This window comes from Sphaerodactylus townsendi, linkage group LG01, assembly GCF_021028975.2.
Source record: "Sphaerodactylus townsendi isolate TG3544 linkage group LG01, MPM_Stown_v2.3, whole genome shotgun sequence".
Taxonomy (NCBI): Eukaryota; Metazoa; Chordata; class Lepidosauria; order Squamata; family Sphaerodactylidae; genus Sphaerodactylus; species Sphaerodactylus townsendi.
In genome coordinates, this window is record NC_059425.1 from 48,890,080 (window position 1) to 48,911,010 (window position 20,931).

Here is a 20,931-nt window from a genome sequence, read left to right on the forward strand (position 1 = left end):
ACACAACATCAGTGTTGGAGAAGGGTTAACTTTCCTAAACTCACTACCACTGAATCATGGGATGGGATAGGTTGGAAGAGGGCCAAGCTTGCCCATATCTCCATGCTCATCTTTAGCATTCCTCCTTCTATCATCATACTACTCCCTGACCCTATATGTTTCTGCTTTCTTTCACATTTCACTTTTCTAGTTCTGTATTTTGTTATGGAAATAAAAATTATTTTGTTTGAGATTATTTCTCTCTATCTCATTTTTTTCTTAACTGGAGTGCTGTATCAGAGGAAGTCTCTGGTATACACTAGCCACTGAATCCCTAAATAATTCCCACAGTGACAAGGTCTGACCATACCTGTGTAGAGGATGTTTTGCACATTAGGGACCCAACATGTGTACTGATTTAAGTAACAACACATCGGCCAGAAGAAAATATGTACATGGAACTGCAGTAACTGCTATAATCTCCGTAACATTAAAATATGTTGCAGAGGTTACAGAAATTGTTACAATCTCAGGAGATGAAGACTTGTGAAATCCTGGGTCCTGAGGGACAACTGTCAAAAAGTCCATAACACATACAAGATAATCATGTGGAATGAATCTGGCAGCAATGCCACAGGATATGAACTGCTCTTTTATGCAAATATGTTGTTTAAATTACTCTCCCATGCATTTAAATACAATGTATGATACCTCTGGAGCAATATAATCTGGTGTTCCGCAAAACGTAGTAGTAGTTACTCCATTCAAGATCCCTTCCTTACACATTCCAAAGTCAGCCAGTTTGCAGTGGCCTTCTGCATCCAGAAGAATGTTGTCCAGTTTCAGGTCCCTAGAACAAGAGCAAAGCAAAAAAAGATTAAATGTTACTGCCTGGCTAAGAGGCTTGCCCCACCCCTTGTAATTGTACTTTAAAAGTCATTGGCAATGCCAGTCACAGATTTCTGAGCACCTAATCAGTTTGGACCCTTGATCCCACCTATTTCCTTCATGTTGGGTTCACCTGAAAAAAAATCTTGGTTTTGTCTTTAAAAAAATTAATAATACCTTGTAGGATTAGAGTTTTATTAGGCATGGAGGCAGGAAATAAGCTTCTCAGAACTTGCTCAAAGGAGCAGCCAAGTACTTTGTTAGCTCAGAGCAAGCCAATAACTGTCAGCCTTTGTAACTCAACAGAAACATGTACAGAACCAGCCATTTTCCCTTTTGTTGTCTTCCTTGTGTTGACGCCAACCACCTGCCTTCAAAGGAGAACCTACCCAGAGATACAGTGTGAGCAGCATAGGATACAAACATCTATTGCTTCTCTCTTTTTCTCCTTTTACAAGCTTAGCTTGGGGACCAAATAAAGGGTCACCATCACACTAGCAAAAGGCAATGTTTATTCACAGAGGCCGTTTCCTTGCGGCCTCCCTTGCATGCTACGCCGCCAAGAGTCGGGGCGTGAAGCAAGCCGTTCGCATGCTAAGCATGCGAACGGGAGAAGTGGAGGCGGCAGGCGGCAGGCGGCTCCGCAGGAGCCGCCTCTCCGCCCTCCCCTGCCCCCCCCACGGTGTCCTCCTCAAATTAAGCCTGCGGGCGTCGCAGCCCCGCCCACGCTGCCCTCCGACCCCTGGAGGTCGGAGAACAGTGTGGGCGGGGCTGCGCTGCCTGCAGTGGATGACACCGTGAGTGGGGCGGAGAGCGAGACAGCGTCTTCCCCGGCCCGGTTCGCACCGCGCCGCCGGGAAGACGCTCCCTCCCCAACAACAACCCTTTAAAGGGTTGTTGTTTAGGGCGGCTTGACGCCACCCTGGGGGGAGGGAAGAAGAGTCAGGTCGCCGCTGCTGCAACGCCTGTGCGAACGGCGGCCTGGGGGCGCCTTTTTTGGCGCCCCCAGGCCGTCATAAATGGGCCGTGCGGAAACGGCCAGAGTAATTATATGCAATAACAAACAGCCAGAGGAAACAGCCTGGCTTTTGCAAATGGAATGGTAATGTTTTTGGCTGTATTTCTTCAAATCTGGTTGGCTGATACTTTTCAAATGGATAATGCAGTGAAAGTCTCTTGTCTTGAAAATCCTACGAGGTCACCATAAATCAGTTGTGACTTAATGGAACTTTGTACACTCAGTGCAGTTGAGTACAACTGGTTGTGACATTATAAACACCCTTTTGGTGGGGGACAGAATAAAATTAATGTGATAAATGAATACCAACAGATTTTAGCATGCAAGCAGTTTTTTAAGCTTGTGAAGGAATTGCTGATGGAAGATAAATGATAATCTTGAGATTGGTCAGCAATGAGAAATCTTCTAAGCTGCCAAGTTTAAAACTGGATGAAGAATGTGCATGGATGCTCACTCTCACATATATACTTTTCCTAACTTGCACACAGATATTCTCTCTCTCTCTCTCTCTCTCTCTCTCTCTCATGCCTTTGTTAAGCAATACCAAAAATCTTATATTCAATTGGAACCTTGCAGCTGAAAACATTCTGATGTAAATAATACAAATAGAGTTGCAAAATTCAGAGTTGCAACATCTGTTTAGATGACACTTTTCACACAGTTGACGGCGACAGGCTGTAAATAAGCCATATATTTGGCTTATCTTGTAACGCTGGGTTTCCTTAAAATAATGTGCTGACAAAAGAAATACATCCCTTTCAGCTGCGTTGCTTTGTGATAGTTCTTCCTACAATTTCCATATTTTAACAAAGAATTGAGATGGCTAGTAACAGTGACAAGGAGTCTGGTTTCAATTACTGAAATAGACTGGGATGTGAAGGGTGCAATCCCCACTTTCTTTATGACCCCAATCTAAATTACCATTATGTGAACAAGTATTATACATTTCACAATAGAGATGTGATCTCTTTCACATAATATCTCTGACCCACATAATATTTCTAGTCCTTAAGGGGCCACAAGGTGGCTATTTTGCCTGCAATAGAGAAAAAAAGTTTGCTCTAACAGTTTTCATTTGTCAATTTAACTTTCTTCATCCTTATTCTTGAAAACTAGTTTGCTTGGCCCTGTTAACTAGAAATGAAACTTCAAGATAGACATGCTTAAGACAACTTTGAGTGTCAAAACAAAGGAGAGTTTCATGGGGGAGCCATGATCAGATCTCCAGGTCTATGGAAGTTGCAAGGTAGAAACGTATGTAACCAGTGGTGGGATCCAAAAATTTTAGTAACAGGTTCCCATGGTGGTGGGATTCAAACTGTGGCATAGCGCCAGTGGGGCTGGGCGGGGCACGACAGGGGCGTGGCCGGGCATTCCAGGGGCAGGGCATTCCTGGGCGGGGCTGTGGCAAGAATGCAGCCGCTGCGCCGGTCCTTGGGCGGGAAACGAATGCACACAGGTGCAGGCTGCCACGCACACCGGTGCACCTCCTGCTAGACTGCTTCAAGTTCTGTGCGCTACTGCTGAGAGGTGGGGCATAACTAAGGCAAAAATCACGTGGCAAAATCACCAATTAGTAACCCCCTCTCGGCACACACAAATAATTAGTAACCTACTCTCGGGAACCTGTGAGAACCTGCTGGATCCCACCTCTGTATGTAACCCTTTCCACCTGCCCTACTTTTCTTACATAAAACATACCTCTGAAGCTGCTGGTATTTATTTACTTCATTTGTGCTTCTGTAATTAGCACACAACATTTTCCTCTTCTCCTATTATCCCCATGACAATCATGTCAAGCAAGAAGCAGCCCAATCCAGAGCCCCTGGTGGTGGAACACAGCACCACTGTGGCAAAAGTAATGTCTGAAGCCACTGAGGGTCTGTAACCATTAAGAATATAGTCTTCTAAATGGTCAGGCCAGTAAGCAAGACTAATCTGCATGATTTTAGGTGTTACCATAAAGGCACAGTGCCCTTTACTCTTTACTTATTAGGGGGGAAAGATTGGACAGTAAGTTGGCCTGTGATTATGACCAAATAAATAAAATCAATACTCAAGAACAGAGGACGTGAGGTGTAATGGACTAGCAATTGATCTTATCTAGTTTAATCACTGTGTTCTGTCAAGTTGCAACTGATTCTTAGCAATCTCAGGACAATGGGGTTTTTAAGGCAAGAAATGAGCAAAGGTGCTTTGCCATTACCTTTCTCTATATAGCAAATCCAGTCATCCCATCCAAGTACTAGTTTCTAAGCTCCGATGAGATGGGGCTAGTCAGGGCTATTCAGGCAGCTGGTGGGGTAAAAATGCTGATTTTTCTGGCAGTCTCCTTCTTTGGCCCAAGTTCTACAGTGGCCTATAGGATGAGTCCCTGCCTAACAATCCCCAGGTTGCCCTTTGTAGGCTTGAGATTGGAAAGAGGTGTTTAAGTGTTGGCCCACCACATCAAATGTTGCCATAAGGGAATACTTTTGAGTGGCCTCCAGGTAACATCATTAATATTTTAATAAGACCACAGCGTACTAAACTGTTCCTTTGGCAGCCCAGTAAAGTCAATAGTGTTGCCAAGAACAGGATTTATTTGTTCAGGTAGCTTTACCATAAAGGCACAGTGCCATTTACTATTTACTTATTAGGGAAAAAAGATTGGACAGTTAAGTTGGCCTGTGATTATGATCAAATAAATAAAATCAATACTCAAGAACAGAGGAAGTGAGGTGTAAAATGAGAACTATTTTTCCTTGTATGGTCATAATCCTTTCAAGCAAAACAGCTAAGAAGAAAGCTACCTGGGGGGAAAAGCCACTTGATGAGAGATTCTCAAAGGATGGTATGACGCTAGGAAATTCTACCTGATCAAGTGTGATGGTTGAATGCTTAAAAAATAAGGTCAGCATGTCCTCAGAGGCCAAATTTATCTATAGTCATATTGTTGTTGAATTTTACATTCAGATCTGTTGAAAAGGTTAATTTGACTTCTCAACAACCTATTATTCAGGTACTTTGAGTACGTGCATAGATAAATGTCAAATGAGCATATCTTGCAAACTAATGGAAGATTAATGATGAAGAATCATAATGCACAGCAAAACACTGGCTGGGCTTTGAGTGCATGGTTTTCTAGAGAAACTAGAATATCTACTGGTAGATATCTATTGTCTCTTGCATTCTCATTTTAAAAAGAAGAAAAAATAAAAACATAATTTCTACTGCTTACTAACAGAAACTTTAAAAAAGTATGTTGCAGTCAGTGATTTTGTGACTGGGCACAACAGCATGGGTCTAACTTTATATATATAAACTTATATAAAAATCTATATATAAAAAGCAAACCGTGACTTTGTTAGTCACTCCCTAACGCCGAAACGGCTGGACGGATCGCCCCCAAATTTTCACATGACGTTCCTCCCTGTTGCGGGCAGGTAATCGGACCTTCAAATCACCAAAAGTCCATACCTGAGCCAGGTAAAACATCTTTTTCCTGGCGCACCAGGCCATGAAGCTGTTTGTGTTTAACTGTCATCCTTAGAATGTTCGTGCAGCATGTCTGAGGCCTGAGGCCTTGGTATGAGGGCTTAGAATGTTCGCGCAGATGGGCAGAGATGAGCATTGAAAACAGTAAATAGGTAACACTGTTAGGTAATACAACTGGAAGTGAAACACATACACACTTTGCCATGTGAGACACCAGGTAGGGTTCCCCCCCCCTCACACGCAGGTAACTTTCACTCTCTGTGCCTCACCCACTGCTACCACAAAATACACATCCAACTCATCCTCACACACCTCACTCTGCCCTCCCTCACATCCAACCACCACCTCCTCACTTCCTCACCCATATTCGTCACAGCTCTCTTTTACTAAAAGCGAGCTGGAGTTTTGCCTTTTCTAAGAAAATCCACGCAGAGGGTGGGGCTGTAACCAACACTACTGGCTCTGCTTCTTTTGCACATGGCCCTTTAAGAACCCAGGGAGCTGGCCTCGATCTGAGCGCCTCACCACCCTGCCTCTGCTGCCTGACTGGGATAGCCTCCTTGCCCCAGTTCTGCCTTCCCCAAGCCAGGACTGTGTGTGTCAACCAGCCTCATGGACAGCGGGATTCGCACTCTGGACAGTTCCGCTGTGGAATGGAAAGGGTTACCTTATACTAAAAAAACAAGACAGCAACACATAACAATGTGAATTGAAAAGGGAAAGAGGGATTCCATTTGACCACCCCAAAAGGCTATGCTGCGGATCATTGGACCTGCACGGACATCTGTGTGGGTTGCAGACTGTGATGAGAAGGACGATTGCCACAGCAACGCGTGGCTGGGCCCGCTTGTGTGTGTGTGTGTGTGTGTGTGTGTGTGTGTGTGTGTGTGTGTGTGTGTAAATCTTACTTGACATAAAGAAACTAAAGATAATTGTCAAAAGAAAGCCCTCAAACTGTATCCAGTGGCCAGACATGGCTCTTCAAGCCTTTGAGGAAATTGAGTAAGCAGAACTGTTCTAAAATGAATGGTCCAGAAGCTACACCTAATATATTTGAACTAGTCAAACAAATAGCTCAGAGTAATGTACTTCTCAAAATATGATTGCTCAGAGTCATTTGCAGGTTATGTGGAAGCATTCACTATATAACCTTTGCTGGCGCCTGTACAACTGGCGCCTGTACAACCAATTCCTCATTCACATGATTGTATCAACTGTTTTTGTACTCCTGGGATCTCAAGATTGCAAGTCACACATATAAGTTCTATATGGACTTCTGTCTCATATTACTGGCATCTCCATATGACGTCTGAGAGCTACAAGATCTCCAGTTGCCCTGCACTGTACTGTAGAAGATTGTGTAGGATTGCCAATCATCTGCACCAAGTCTAAAGCCTTCAAGCTTGAGCTGATTGAAAGCAGAGTGTTAATGAGCCACCAGCAGTACAGAAATGGTGACTGCATTACTTCTGGTCCCCTCAGTTATGGTGATTGATAGCACCTGCCAACACTTTTCCTGGTGTTCACCAGGTGTTTATGAATGCTTTTGCCCAGCAGTGCTTCTTTGACTGGCTGTGCAGATTGAAAACATCATTGCTTTGGGAGCAGCTGCCACCATGGCACAAGGATCTTCACTACATGACTGAAGGTAAACTGCTATGTAAGCAAGAAAATTAAAATAATTTATTGAAAACAGTTAAAAGAATTCATTTGAAAAGGAATCCAGTTAAACAGAGTTTCTGTTTGAAATGCTGAAGAGTTATGGAGAATCTCAGTCCCTGATAATTTGCGGCTGGTTCCACCTTCTGTGGTAGCTACCTGGTGGTTATATCCACCACCTTGTGTCACAATTTTAAAGGAGCCTGCAGGTTCATAAAGGATAGAGACATATGCCTTAGAATACACCAACATAAAAATTGTCTGGAGTTGGGTTAGAGCTCTGTTTTTGAAGTAGAAATGTAGGGAGATGGGCAAATCAGGTACTGTGATAGAGGAGGCTGACTGTGATAACTCTGAGGCAAAGCATGTCAGAGTCCTACAGTTCTTTGCTCCTTGTTGAACTGACAGACTGGGTGGTATGACTGAAGGATCAGGAGGAGGGTATTGCTGGTACAGGTAGATTACAAACACGGATTCCTATAACTATGTCATTTCTCTTTGAAAACCAGCATATAGGAGAGCTAGCAACCTATTAGTATGGTGATGGCAGAGTAGCTCATGGAATTTCTGGAAGATATATTTACTCTCATCCTATTTTAATATGGTTTCAGGGCTGGGTTCAGAACAGAGACAGCTTGAGTTGCAGTGGAGGTAGATGTTTATTTAAAGCTGGACAGGGGACAAATTTGGCCATGCCATTTTTATTCACCAGTTGGAATTAGGGGACCAGCTTTTTGGAGGCTTCAGTCTTTCCTGTCTGATTTCATGCCAAGAGTTTTCAGCAGAGGAGAAGAATCAATGGGGCGAGAACTATCTAGTGGAGTGCCATAGTTCTGTTCTCTCCTCCTAGGGTTTTCAGCATTTATGAGACTGCTGAATGAAACTGTCTGCAGGTTCAGGGTTGAATGTCATCAATATGCAGATGACACCCAGCTCTATATTTCTTTATCCAAACCTCCAGAGGTATCTGTCTTGGCTCTGAACCAGTGCTTTGACACCAGGACCAGGTTGCTTAGGCAAGACAAGATGAAACTGAATTCAGACAAGACAGAGATGATGCTGGCTGAAAAGTCTGATGTTTCAGAGGAACTGCATCCACCTGTGGTGAATGGTATGGAACTGGCGTTTATGGATCCCAAATGGAAGGATATAATGAAATCTAAACCAAAATTAAAGTGAAATTTTACCAGATCTATTTGCAACAGAAGGGAATTATTTTCTTCTGCTGCAAGAGTCCCCATTTTGGATTCACACCTTAGTGTGGTGAGGGGGTTTGCATGTGTCAGTGATTCTGAGAGCAATACCAAAAGGGGTCTAGAGGCCAAGAGGCTTGGCTCCTATCAGAGTCACTTAAGGTAGAATGGTCACAGATAAGACACCAGACTAAGATGTGTCTACTCCCTTCTGGGATCAATGTCCACGTCAACAGAAAAGAACAGACAGTTCCAATGGTGACAGGGACAGAGCAATCCTTAAAGGCTAGCTACTGGGCAGCAGCAGTAGTGGAAAGTGACACTGATAGACTATCTTTCGTAGACAATGGCACAGATTATAACTTGACAATGGCACAGATTATATCTTGGGAATGGCAGTGTCACTTCAGCAATCTCTGGTTAGTACTGTGCAGAAGAAGGCAATGATAAACCACTTCTGACCAACTCTATCATGAGAATGAAAAAAGCTATAGTGCTAAAAGATGGTACCCCCAGTATACCCTGATTTTGGTAGATCTCATATGCTAAGCAGGCTTGGTACATGGATCGAAGATTGTCAAAGAAGACTTGCAGAAGAAGAAAATGACAAACCACCTCTGCTTAATCACTTGCCTTGAAAAACTTTTGGGGTTACCACAAGGGGGCTGTGACTTGATTGGACTTTACACATACACATATTAACTTACATATTTAATTGTACATGTTCATAAGAATTGTGGACCCATTGTTACCCAAAATGCTGTGGTTTGTCCCTTTTTAAAGTTGGGAATTAGCAAGGGTAGATTGTGCTTAACAAGCAGCTGGATAACTATTCCAAGATCTTTTCTACCATCATTTGTAGAGACTGTTTCTACAAGAAATCTGCAGGAAGCAGGAGTAAAAGTGTAACAATTTTGTTAGAAACAGTAAATAATAAATGTACAATTACACAAAATGATTGGAGGACACAGAGAATTCACACAGTCCTGGGCTATGTACAGAGCTGAGGGTATAAGTCTGAGATAGAGAGGGATTTTGGGGGGGGGGGTAAGGATGATAATTACCTTATCCTGAAGAAGGGATCCAGAAACGCAGAGTTCAATGCCTGCAGTGAGCTCCAAAGGGATGGGGTGAAAGAAGACTGCATGCAGTGCAACTGAACCAGACATTAGTCCAGCAAATGCTGGGCACTGACTGCAGGGTGAACAGTTAATTTGAAGGGAAGATCAGGCCCTCTAGCCATGCTAAGAGAGCTTAATCTTTTTAGGACAAAGGTGGCTCTTTTTCTCCGGAGAAAAAACAAGACAAGGACACAAATTAAGTGGTGGATACTTATACTTAATGGTTGCCATCTAGGCTTAATGTTCTAAGCCCAAGGAGTGCCTAGAGATGATTAGATTTTGGGTGGACCTGATCCAATCACAGATCCAGGACAATGCCAATGCAGATAAAGGTGGTTGTTGGAGGGGTTAGACAGGAAGCTAGAAGATGGGATTAGTGTTTATAAGAATAGCTGGCAGGAACTCTTGATGAAATCATTTTAGCATACCCTTTGTTTCAAGGGGGCAGGTAGGCTGAGGCTGGAATGGAAACTGTCTTCCCAGGCTGAAGGTATTGTCTCTTCCTAATTACTTTATGAGAGGGTGAGGCAGGTTGTTTTGCAAGTTAATGCTAGTAGGAGGCTTGTCCAGGCAGGTTTTTTGTCCTTATGGATGACACCGAGTCAATGCTGAGGATGGCATCCATTTTGGCACTGCATCACTAGGATACCCTCAAGGTTGGCAGGATAGGTGTGGAAGCACTGAAGTCTTAAAAACAGGGCCCCACCCCACCCACCCAGTTCTCGATGGTCCTGGCAATGCCCTAGACTTTTGCTTTTCTGGAGGATCTCTTAATTATCTTTTGTCTGAGTAATTGGCATTTGCAGAATAGGTTAAGAGCTTGGGGGTGCCAATGGACACATTCTTGCTGTTTGAAAATCAGGCTGCTGTACTGGCCAACAGCACTGTCTATCAGCTACATCTGGTTCAACAACTCTCACACTTAGACAAAGCTGTTCTGGCTACGCCGATCCATGCTTTTATAACTTGCCGACTATAGCCTTCGAACTGCCCCCACTTGAGGTAGCCTGGCGGGCATCAACCAGAGCCTGTGCCTGTACCCTTGTAGTTCCTGTTTTGTGGAATGGACTCCATATGGAATTGAGGTGGGCTCGATCTTTAGAAATGTTTAGGATGCACTGCAAAGCCATCTAATTTGTTAATGGGGTATAAACTGCAGGCACCTTTTGGGGGGTGGGACAGGACTTATTTGGGGTTTCCTTTTGTTGATTTTAAATTGTGATACTTTTAATCATGAAAGGTGGAATATAAACAAACAAACAAGCAAGCAAACAAACAACAACAACTAAATTAGGCTGCCTGGATTTTGGACTCCTGTGGCCTCACTACAGAGAAGAAAAAGGCATGAATGGGAGTAAGAGCTCCAATTGTGCTCACTTTATCTGCAAAACACTTGCTTAATTTGGGAGACCTGCTTATTATTGGTGATGGAAAGTGACAAGTTGTAGCCAACTAATGATGACCCTTCATGGGGTTTTCAACACAACATATGAACATAGTTATTATTTTTAAAAAGGTAAAGGTAGTCCCTTGTAGAAGCACTGGGTCACCCATGCGGTGACATCACATCACAACTTTTACCAGGCAGGCTGTTTTTGGGTGGTCAGCCATTGCCTTATCTACACTTTACCCCCAGTAAGATGGGTATTCGTTTTACCATCCGTGGAAGGCTGGAAGGCTGAATCAATCCTGAGCTGGTTACCTGACACTGACTCCAGTCAGGATTGAACTCAGGTTGTGAGCAGAGTTTGACTGCAGTACTGCAGCTTACCACTCTGTGCCACGAGGCTGCTGAGTTATTATCAGGCAACAAATCCCCAAGAGCAGATATTGCTTGTTATCTCTCCAACTATCAATTTTCCAGTTTTTCCTGTAGAATACAATGAAGAAAAATCCTGGCACAGATTATAGCTCACAAATAAATAGCCATTTATTTATTTACACAAACTCATACACTGCTGCTCTATACAGCTTCATGATTGTTTCCCTTAAACACACATCGAAGGAGCTACTGTTGTAATCAGAAGTCATTAAAGACATTTCCTGCATTCTATTATCAGGCGGCTTGCTTTGTTTCCAGGACATACCATACTCTGGGTAGGTGTAACAGAAGAAGAAAAAAGAAGTCTGAAATATCTTCAGATCCAACTAAGTTCACTGCTGTGCAGAATTCCTGTTGCTCTATCCCTCCCACTGGTTTGATTCCCCCCCCATATCACAACTATAATCTGATAATTTTGAAGTTATACTATGAATAAAGGAAACCTCTTCTAGATTACTGCCTTGCAGGCTGCTTTCCTTTGCCAGGACCCTCTTTTTACATCTCCTGACAGCTTCTGTATGACAAATATAATACCTGATTAATGTTAAGTAAGAGGAAAGTATACTGACACTAGCCAGAATGTTTTGTGGTGGTTCACTTCCTTGAGAAGTAACAAGTTCCAGGGCACCCTGAAGACAGCAGAAGCGTAGCTAGGCCAGAGTGCGCCCGGTGCACACTCTGGCTCCCCCCCCCCGCAGCCCCCCACAGCCCCCCCCGGCGGCACCCCATCCCACTTACTTTTAGGAAAAGAGCAGGTCAAAGAAGCCTGCCTGCGTTGACTGGGCCTGGTGGGAACTACATTTCCCAGGAGCCCCTGGGAAATGTAGTTCCCACCAGGCCCAGGCAACGTAGGCAGGCTTCTTCTCTGGGATGTTCCATTCCTAAAAGTAAGTGGGGGGTGTGCCGTGTGGAGTGGGGGGCACCGCGGGCGGGACTGCAGGGGTATTTTTCCACCCCCACGTGACCAGAATCGGTGCACCCGGTGAGTTGCGTAACCCTGGCCCCCTGGTGGCTTCGCCACTGAATGACAGCATGGGAAGTTTTACTTTTAATTTATAACATTGGCCTATTCGGTATTTATTTATTTCTTAATAATAATTATTTATGAATAAGAGAGCAAGTGTGACACAATGGTTAAGAGGGATGTCTCTAATTTGGAGAACTGGGTTGATTCCCCGCTCCAACACATGAAGCCAACTGGATATGACCTTGGGCCAGTGACAGTTCTCCCAGAACCCTCTCAGCTCCACCCATTTCATAAGGTGTCTGTTGTGGGGAGGGGAAGGGAAAATGATTGTAAACTGCTTTCAGATTCCTTAAAGGTACAGAAAAAGGGGAATATAAAACAATTCGTCTTTTTCTTGATGTATATTCTGAGCACAGAGTAGAAGACAGGAAGTCAGACAGACAACAGCATCATTCATAAGTAATGAAGCTTTGCCATTACAGGAATGATCCTGGCGTGGTGCACTTCCTCTCGCCTCTCCTTGTGCATAGCAAAGAAAGGCAGTGCTTCTAAGGTAACCTCCAGTTTGTGATTTCATCCCAATTGTGTACCATGCTTTAATCTCTACAGGATCAAGTCACAATCTGAAATCCTGGTTTGGGTTCTTTTGCAAACATTTGTGGGTTCTTTGGCAAACATTAATAAATGTTTAGATGGTCTTACATCTGAGCACGCATACAGAATAGTAATGTTTTGTCTGATTTAAGGAATGCTGACTGATTTTGGCACCGTTCCATAATTTTCTAGTAGAATGCAAGAGAGAGAGAGAGAGAGAGAGAGAGAACGCAGACTGTTCGCCATTGAGCTTTGTGCCAAATCGGAAGAAAATTTTATATAGTCTGGTAAATTATATATTTTGTTATTAATCTATTGTGTTGCAAGTTTTAACTCATTGTTTTATGCAGATTTTACTGAGATTTATACTATTATATGTTGATGTACACAGCCCTGAGCCCTCCGGGGGAGGGCAATCTAAAACAAACAAACAAACAAAATGTGGCTATGTTGTTGTAACTATCCAGAATATCTCAAGAAAGGATGTTCTAGATCTAGACAATCAAAATAAAAGAAATCCTGCAAGGTTGGCTGGGTGTGAACCCAAAGAGATTACCAAATTATCCTAGAGAGGGATTTATCCCTACAATCACTCAGTTTTCAGTCAATGGCATCCTGCCAAATGGAAGGAATTTTACCATGCATGAAATTCACAATGGTGATTGTAGAGCATGCAGTGTTTATGCATCCATATTGTATTTCAAACCATGCTGGGTGTTCTCAGTTATAAAAGTACATTCTACATCATCATGAAATAGGAAATCACCCTACATGTCATAATATCAACATGCCTATAGTGAAATTAACTTTCATGGTAAAAATTTAACAAGATGATGGACATCCACTTCTTTCCCCAGGACTGCTACTCTGGCACAAGTTGGAGAAGTACTATCAGATAACTTAGAAGAGGAGGAAAGTGACTTTCACCAAGGAGTACCCCAACCCTTAAAAATGCAGAAAGGATGAAGCTATCTGAGAGCACAATTAAACAGTTTTGTAACATCAGCAGAACAGTCCTTTTTCTCTGTCCTCTCTGTTAGTTGCATATTTGAAAAGCCTAAGTTCACAATGTCCTAAGGAGCTAAGCTACAGAATTCGAACATTCCCATTCTTTGATGGCTAACTCACTGGCATTCCATAGTCCCAAGTTAATATAGCACATATTTCTTTTATTTTTATAAAACTTTACAAAAGAAAACAGATTGCTCAGCTGTACTCTCAAGGGAATCCTTGGAAGAGAAGAAGCAAGCCCTACAATATTTCTACCCCCTGTTCCCCCATTTCCACTGATGAAAGATGATCTTTCAGAAGACTTTTTAATGGGAATTCTGTTTGTGGACAAATTCATATAAAATGTCTGTGACATAACAACAGATGTTTATGTTATTTACAGAGCTTAAAATAATGAAAGTGTATAAAATATGTGGTGTCTTAACAAGATGTCGACTTACAAGGACTTATAAGGAAGGTTCTAATTTCTGCTATTAGAGTTCCAATAACAAAAGTTCATGAACCTAGATTTGTTGTCTCCCCCTCCCCCTTGGAAAAAAATTCATGTGCTTGTGACTTGGGAAAGATATGACACTGGAATACTATTGTAAACAATTTTTCTAACTGTACAAGAGCCCTTTTCAGTATATACAGGAATAAAACAAAAACCAAACGAAACTAAATTAACCCAGTGCAAATTTCTTAATAGTATTTTAGAGTAACCACATACATCTTAATTTAATACATAAAATCCATGCAAAGTATCTTAATACTGATGAATTAAGCTTCTCACTAAATGGCCAGCAGTGGATCCTCAGCTTAATTTTTTTTTTCTGGCATGGGAACCTTAAGTCTTCCTTTACCTCTTAAGGAGACTTCCAACTTAAGTAGTTCTTTCTCTGATGGAACAGCCACAAGTCTATTAAGATTGGAGGAAGGCTTAAAATTTTCTGAGTAGAGAGATAGGATACATGTTATCATGAAGTCTAGATAATACATTAGATAATGCTAGGAAGGAATCAGTAGATGAAGGAAACACAACATCTGAAAGGTACTCTTATTTTGACAGTTGATAATCTCATACATACATTGATCATTGTTACCTGCATATTCTACTCTTGCCACTGGATTAATGGAGTTGGGGAGGGGGAGGGAATGGCATCTTTCAGTGGGTTAGAGTTGGCCTAGGCCCTAGAGCAGTGGTTCTCAACCTGGGGGTTGGGACCCCTTGGAGGTCGAACGACCCTTTCACAGGGGTCGCCTAAGACTTTCTGCATCAATGTTCTCCATCTGTAAAATGGATAAATGTTAGGGTTGGGGGTCACCACAACATGAGGAACTGTATTAAACGGTTGCGGCATTAGGAATGCCCTAGAGGATGTTAGTTGACAGCACCTGACCTATGAGATCAAACTGTAGAGAAAGGATCGGAACTTAACCACTGTACCCAGTGCATTTAGTAGAATCTTTAATGGTTTATTTACCAGCTATCACAAGGCTTCAAAGGGCAATTTTATGGTCTAATGGCTAAAAAGCAGCAAGGGAAAATCTGTGGCCTAACGGATGATTAATGGTTTTTAAAATAGTTCAAACACATTCTGAACTAATAGTTCTGGAACTGCTCAGGAGTCTTGGCAAGGGGAACTAAAAGAATTGCCTAAGTATATAGTTTCCTAAAACAACTTGGCCTAATGGGCTGCGAGTGTTTAAAGACACTATTCTCTACTATTATCAGAAGAATTCACTTGAACAATGTATAACTGAGTATTAATAAGCTGGGCCTTGCTCTACTAAGAGGCATGGCTGGGGATCTCCAAGCAGCTATTTAACAGTGCCAAAGGGATGTGCTACAGACACATTTTACATCTCAAACTGATTCTTGGTTGAAGTGGGCAGGGAAGAGGACAAGCACTCTTCTGGCCTTCATGGCTTCTGAAGGCACTCAGGATAAAATAAGGGGGATAGTAGAAGGTAGGCTGGGAGATGGGAGATTGATGACAAGGAAAAAGGCAGTTTCCCAGAGAGGCTGATTTGTTTGATTCAGAACAGAAGCAACTCATTTTCCATTGTAAAATCCTCCATATAACACAAGGTTTCTGCCTGTGGTATAATTTGAATTGGAGATTCAGTGGTTTAATTTCCTGGATAAAGTTCTTGCAAAGTTCATAGCAATAGCGTATTTTATTTATTTGCCTGAAACATTTTTGGGCCTGCCTTTTGGCTTCTTAAGACAGTGGTACTCATTCTACAGTTCCTGGAGAGCCACATTTGCAATGACCATCAACCCAGACAGCCACATTTACTTCTATCCCTGGAAGGAGGCATGCATCTCTGGGTGACTCCCAGTTTATCCATACCCTTGGCGGTGGCTGTTTCCAAAGTGGGAGCCACCTGTCAACCATGAGCCCCACCAGGCTTGCTCACTTTCCTGAAACATGGTGCTGATTAAAAGAAATTAGCAATTTCTAAAATAAGTCAAATGAGAAGAGATCAAAAGCAACTAACAGCAGTTACACAATGTAATTTGTGACATGAGTTGACAGCGTAGGCGCAACTGAGCATATACAGAGTGCGGCAATAACCACTGGAGCCAGGGAGTTCACGCAAAGAAAGAATGTATTGGCATTGATACAATATATACAGTTTAAACGGACAGAGCCTTCGGCTTAGGTCCTGTCCCCAGCAAGGAACATGCTTAACTGAGTTAGCTTACTTATATACACTATGATACATTAATTAGCCTATGGCTAGTACAGTCAAAGGTCACGTGACTCATATATATAGCTGATGCAATCATGCTTAGTCATTCCCTTTGGCTGACTGCCAACAGGTTACTGTAGTTAGTCCTTCAGCAGGCAATTAAGGCAATCAAGGGTTTTGCCATGCAGCTGTTATACCTTCAGCTCCTGACACCCCTTCCCAGATGCTTGGCAAACCTACATCACATTTTTGTTTATCACATTAACAGTTACATTTACACATATATCAATTTAGTGTATGCCTTACATTCCATAACATGGCTGACTTACTTCAGAGATGCATCAGTTACTTCAGAGATGCATCAGTTATACCCAACAACTCTGCGCCTCTTTCATGTTTTATAGAGGTTAATGGCTTGGTCAGGATGTCTGCCTTATTGTCCTGTGAAGGTAGGAAGCTTGCCACAATGAGTCCTGTTTGAATCATCTGTCTGATGTTTTGATAGCGTACTCCTATATACTTTGTTCTGGTCTTAACAGATTCGCCTTTAAGAGACTGTATACAACTTTGAGAGTCATTGAATAATATGCTTGGTTTTGGTACCTTGAGACCTAAGTCTTTAGCTAATTCAGACACCCATTGCATGTCTAAAGCACAACTATTCACAGCACTGTATTCGGCCTCACAGCTGCTTTGTGCTACTAGTTTTTGCTTAAATGATGCCCATAAAATGGGTACACCTGCGTAGGTTATCACATACCCGGTACAAGACGTATTGTTCTCTTCATTCGCAAAACTGCTATCTGCATACCCAGCAATGTTGGTAGTTTGGTCTGGACACAGCAGTAAACCTTTAGACATGGTTGCATTAAGGTATTTCAGTACCCTTTTTACCCCAGTCCAGTCTGTTTCAGTTGGTTGTTGGCATCGTCTACTGAGTACGTTGACAGCATGTGAAATATCTGGTCTGCTAATGGAAGCAATATACTGCAAAGACCCGATTACATTTCTGTAGAGACCCGAGTCATCACATTCTTGTGTCCTGTCTAGTTCTTGGAAACCTACTACCATGGGTGTTTGCTTGCTGAGTGAGTTAACCATTTGTGTTCTCTCCAAGAGCTCTTTTATTTTACCCTCTTGGTGCAGTAATAAACCCTCAGCAGTTTGTACAAATTCCATACTTAGGTAGGATTTTATTTCACCTAGATCACGCACTTTAATGTGTTTACTTAAAGTCTGAAACACTTTGTTCAGTTCCTTTTCGGTTTCTGTTAGTATTATGATGTCATCGACTCCACACTACTAGGAACGCTTTCAGCACCTGATTTCCCTGTTTTATAGACACAGGAATCAGTGGCACAACTTTGAAAACCCTCTTTCACCAAATTCAGGTCATCTAAATGGTTTCTCCACATATGTGCTGATTGTTTTAAAACCATAAAGAGCACGCTTTCAGTAACCAAACTCTTATTTGTTTTACACCTGTAACCAGGTGGTGGTCTTCTATATATCGCCGCATCCACCTTTGCATTCGGGTAGGCGGTACACACATCTAATTGCTTGGAGACATACCCCCTTTGTTCAGCAATAGCCAAACACAACCTGATGGATTCATACCTAGCTGTAGCAGCATAGGTTTCAGTAAAGTCCTCAGGAAAATTTTGTTTGAAACCTCTAGCTACTAATCTGGCTTTAAAAAGCGTTTCACCATTCGCTAAAAGCTTTCTTTTATAGACCCATCTGGAGTCCAACAGAGTTCTTCCTTTTGGCATATCAACCTCAGTGAAAACATCTAGGTCGATTAAAGATTTGAACTCTGAGTTCATAGCCTCAAACCATCGCTTTTGCTCAACTTCATCCCTGTGCAAAACCTCTTGATAATTGTTTGGTTCAGACCATTCATCAGTATTTGTTTGTAAAACATTCACTGCTCAATTCTCTGTCTTCATTTTGTGTTGTGTGTCATACCCAAACCTCTGGGGTGGTTTCCCTTTAGTCACACGTGCAGACCTGTTGGGAATTGGTTCTTTCTCCTTATCACTTTCTGAGTCTGATTCAGCTTTAACAGGAACACTAGACTTGTGTCTTTCACACTCTACCTCAGAAGAACTTTCAGTTTCAGTTCTTTGTCTCATTCTCTCAATATGTTTATCAGCATATGGCAGAATGACAGATGGACTTTCTTGCTTAGAAAGCAGGGAGTCTAAATTGCTATGCAGCCGGGACCAACCAGAATGCTTCTCAAACTCAGCACTTCTGGCAAATAGTACCTGACCATTTGGTAATAGGAACCTGAAAGCCTTCATACCCACTTGGACACCCACAAACTGAAGCCTTTGTGAGTGCACCTTTCGCTTCCTTTTCTGTGGAGGCACCAGAACATTGGCATATGAACCAAAAGTATGAAGGTGGTCTAACTTAGGTGCCTTACCATAGAGCTTCCTATACGGGATGTCACTGAGTGCTTCGCTGAATAATCTGTTCATGACATAATGCACAGTAAGCCCATGCCTCCGCCCAGAGACTATCCTTTGCATTTGCGTCTAGCATGGCACAGCGCACCATTTGTTTCAGTACACCAATCTTTCTCTGCTAAACCATTTTCAGAATGCACATAGGAATTAGACACTCGTCTATCTATTCCTTGCATGTTTTGCCACTCAGTAAATTGGTTACTTAGAAATTCTCCAGCACCATCAATCTGGATTGTTTTCACATCACATCCAAATTGTTTACAGATCCTTGTATGCCATAATTTAAATACATGGAAGGCTTCACTCTTCTTTTTTAAGAAATAGGAGAAAGTGAAGCGTGTGGCATCGTCCACAATTACAAACACATATTTGGCACCCCCGATGGAAACACCATACGATTGTGCTATATCGCAGTGCACCAAAGCGAAAGGGTCCTTAGTTACCCTTGGGCTTTGTCTTGCCACTGGATGCGTTTTCACTTTCCCACTCAAACACACTTTGCACTCTAGAAAACAATCACATTTGGCAAATTGCACACCACACATTTGTGCTGTTTGTTTGAGTACTTTGAAGCTCACATGCCCACATTTCCTGTGGAAGTTGTGCACACAATTAGCTGGGTGCAGTGGGTCATTTACCCCACACACAGTAGTTGGAACATCACATGTCACAGGGGTGTTACTGTCCACAGTTAATTTATAAAGTCTGTTACTTAATACACCCTGTGCCACAATGTCCCCATCCCTGGCTATGGAGCACCCTGTCCCAGTAAAAGTACATACATACCCATCCAGTGCCAACCTGGACACGCTTAATAGATTATGCGCCATACTTGGTATGTGTAACACGTTCTGCAGGGTAATCCCCATAGCTTGTAAAAACACTTCTCCTTGGGACTGTACAACAGCTGCAGAGCTGTCAGCAAGAGTCACCTCTCCAATATCCGGTGTCCTCTTCTTCTGCAGTGAACTTGCCCTTGCTACTATATGTTCTGTAGACCCGGTGTCCAAAAGCCACATAGATTTCGGTGCTTGGGTACGTTGCACCAGAAAGGCGCTTCCTTTCCCGGTCCTCTGCACAGCCTGTTGCTGACGTCTGGGTCGCTGTCGCCCTTGCTGGCAATTCCTCGCTAGGTGGTTGGTTGCTCCACAGGTGTAACATCTGCAAACAGCATTCGCCTCTGCCAATTTGTCACCTCGGTCCTTGCTGATGCTGTTGTTCACTGGAGGCTGAGGGTAGGCACGTAAATCCCTTTGCCCCTTCCATTCCAAAAGCCTCCCGGACACATAGTCCAATGTTAAATCATCCTCTGGCACACTTTGTAAACCATCCACTAATGGGTCCCATTGTGTGCTGAGAGAGGAGAGCAAAATTAAAGCTTGCAGATTATTATCAAAAGCCAAACCTCTATCGGACAAATCAGCAAAGAGTCCCCTCATTTGTTGCAGATGGGAAATCACATTGCCTTCATGCAACTTGAGATTAAAGAGTCTACGCACCAGAATCAGCTTGGAGCCCGCTGTTGTCCTCTGGTACAACTCTTTCAGGGCAGTCCAACACCCCAAAGCTGTTGTTTTATCTCGCAGGAACACCAATTGGCTATTTTCCACTGCTAGAACAATGGCTGCTCTGGCTTTCTCATCAGCCTCCACCTCATCATCGTCGTCCATATCTGGAGCTTTCTGTGCAGCTTTCCAGAGTCCTTCCCGGATGAGGAAGCATTTCATTTTCTCCACCCATGAGACGTAATTGGACTCATTGAGCCTTTCAAACAGCAGCCCATGTGTAGGACCCGTCATGACTACGCCACACTCTTCGCTCCACCCACTAGGCAATGTTACTCACCAGTGGGTTGTACGACGCCTAGCGGCAACTGGGCCCATAACCTGACATGAGTTGACAGCGTAGGCGCAACTGAGCATATACAGAGTGCGGTAATAACCACTGGAGCCAGGGAGTTCACGCAAAGAAAGAATGTATTGGCATTGATACAATATATACAGTTTAAACGGACAGAGCCTTCGGCTTAGGTCCTGTCCCCAGCAAGGA

At 42.9% G+C, this 20,931-nt stretch overlaps 1 protein-coding gene across 2 annotated transcripts in view; it reads right to left on the reverse strand.

Moving 5' to 3' along the window:
• Nucleotides 1-20,931, reverse strand: part of PRKCE (protein kinase C epsilon) — a 391,410-nt gene that overhangs the window by 24,491 nt on the left and 345,988 nt on the right. For both annotated transcript variants that reach the window (XM_048482750.1, XM_048482757.1), the window contains exon 12: nucleotides 691-829. In XM_048482750.1, coding sequence (XP_048338707.1) covers nucleotides 691-829 — 139 coding nt within the window. The remainder of the gene's footprint in view (nucleotides 1-690; nucleotides 830-20,931) is intronic.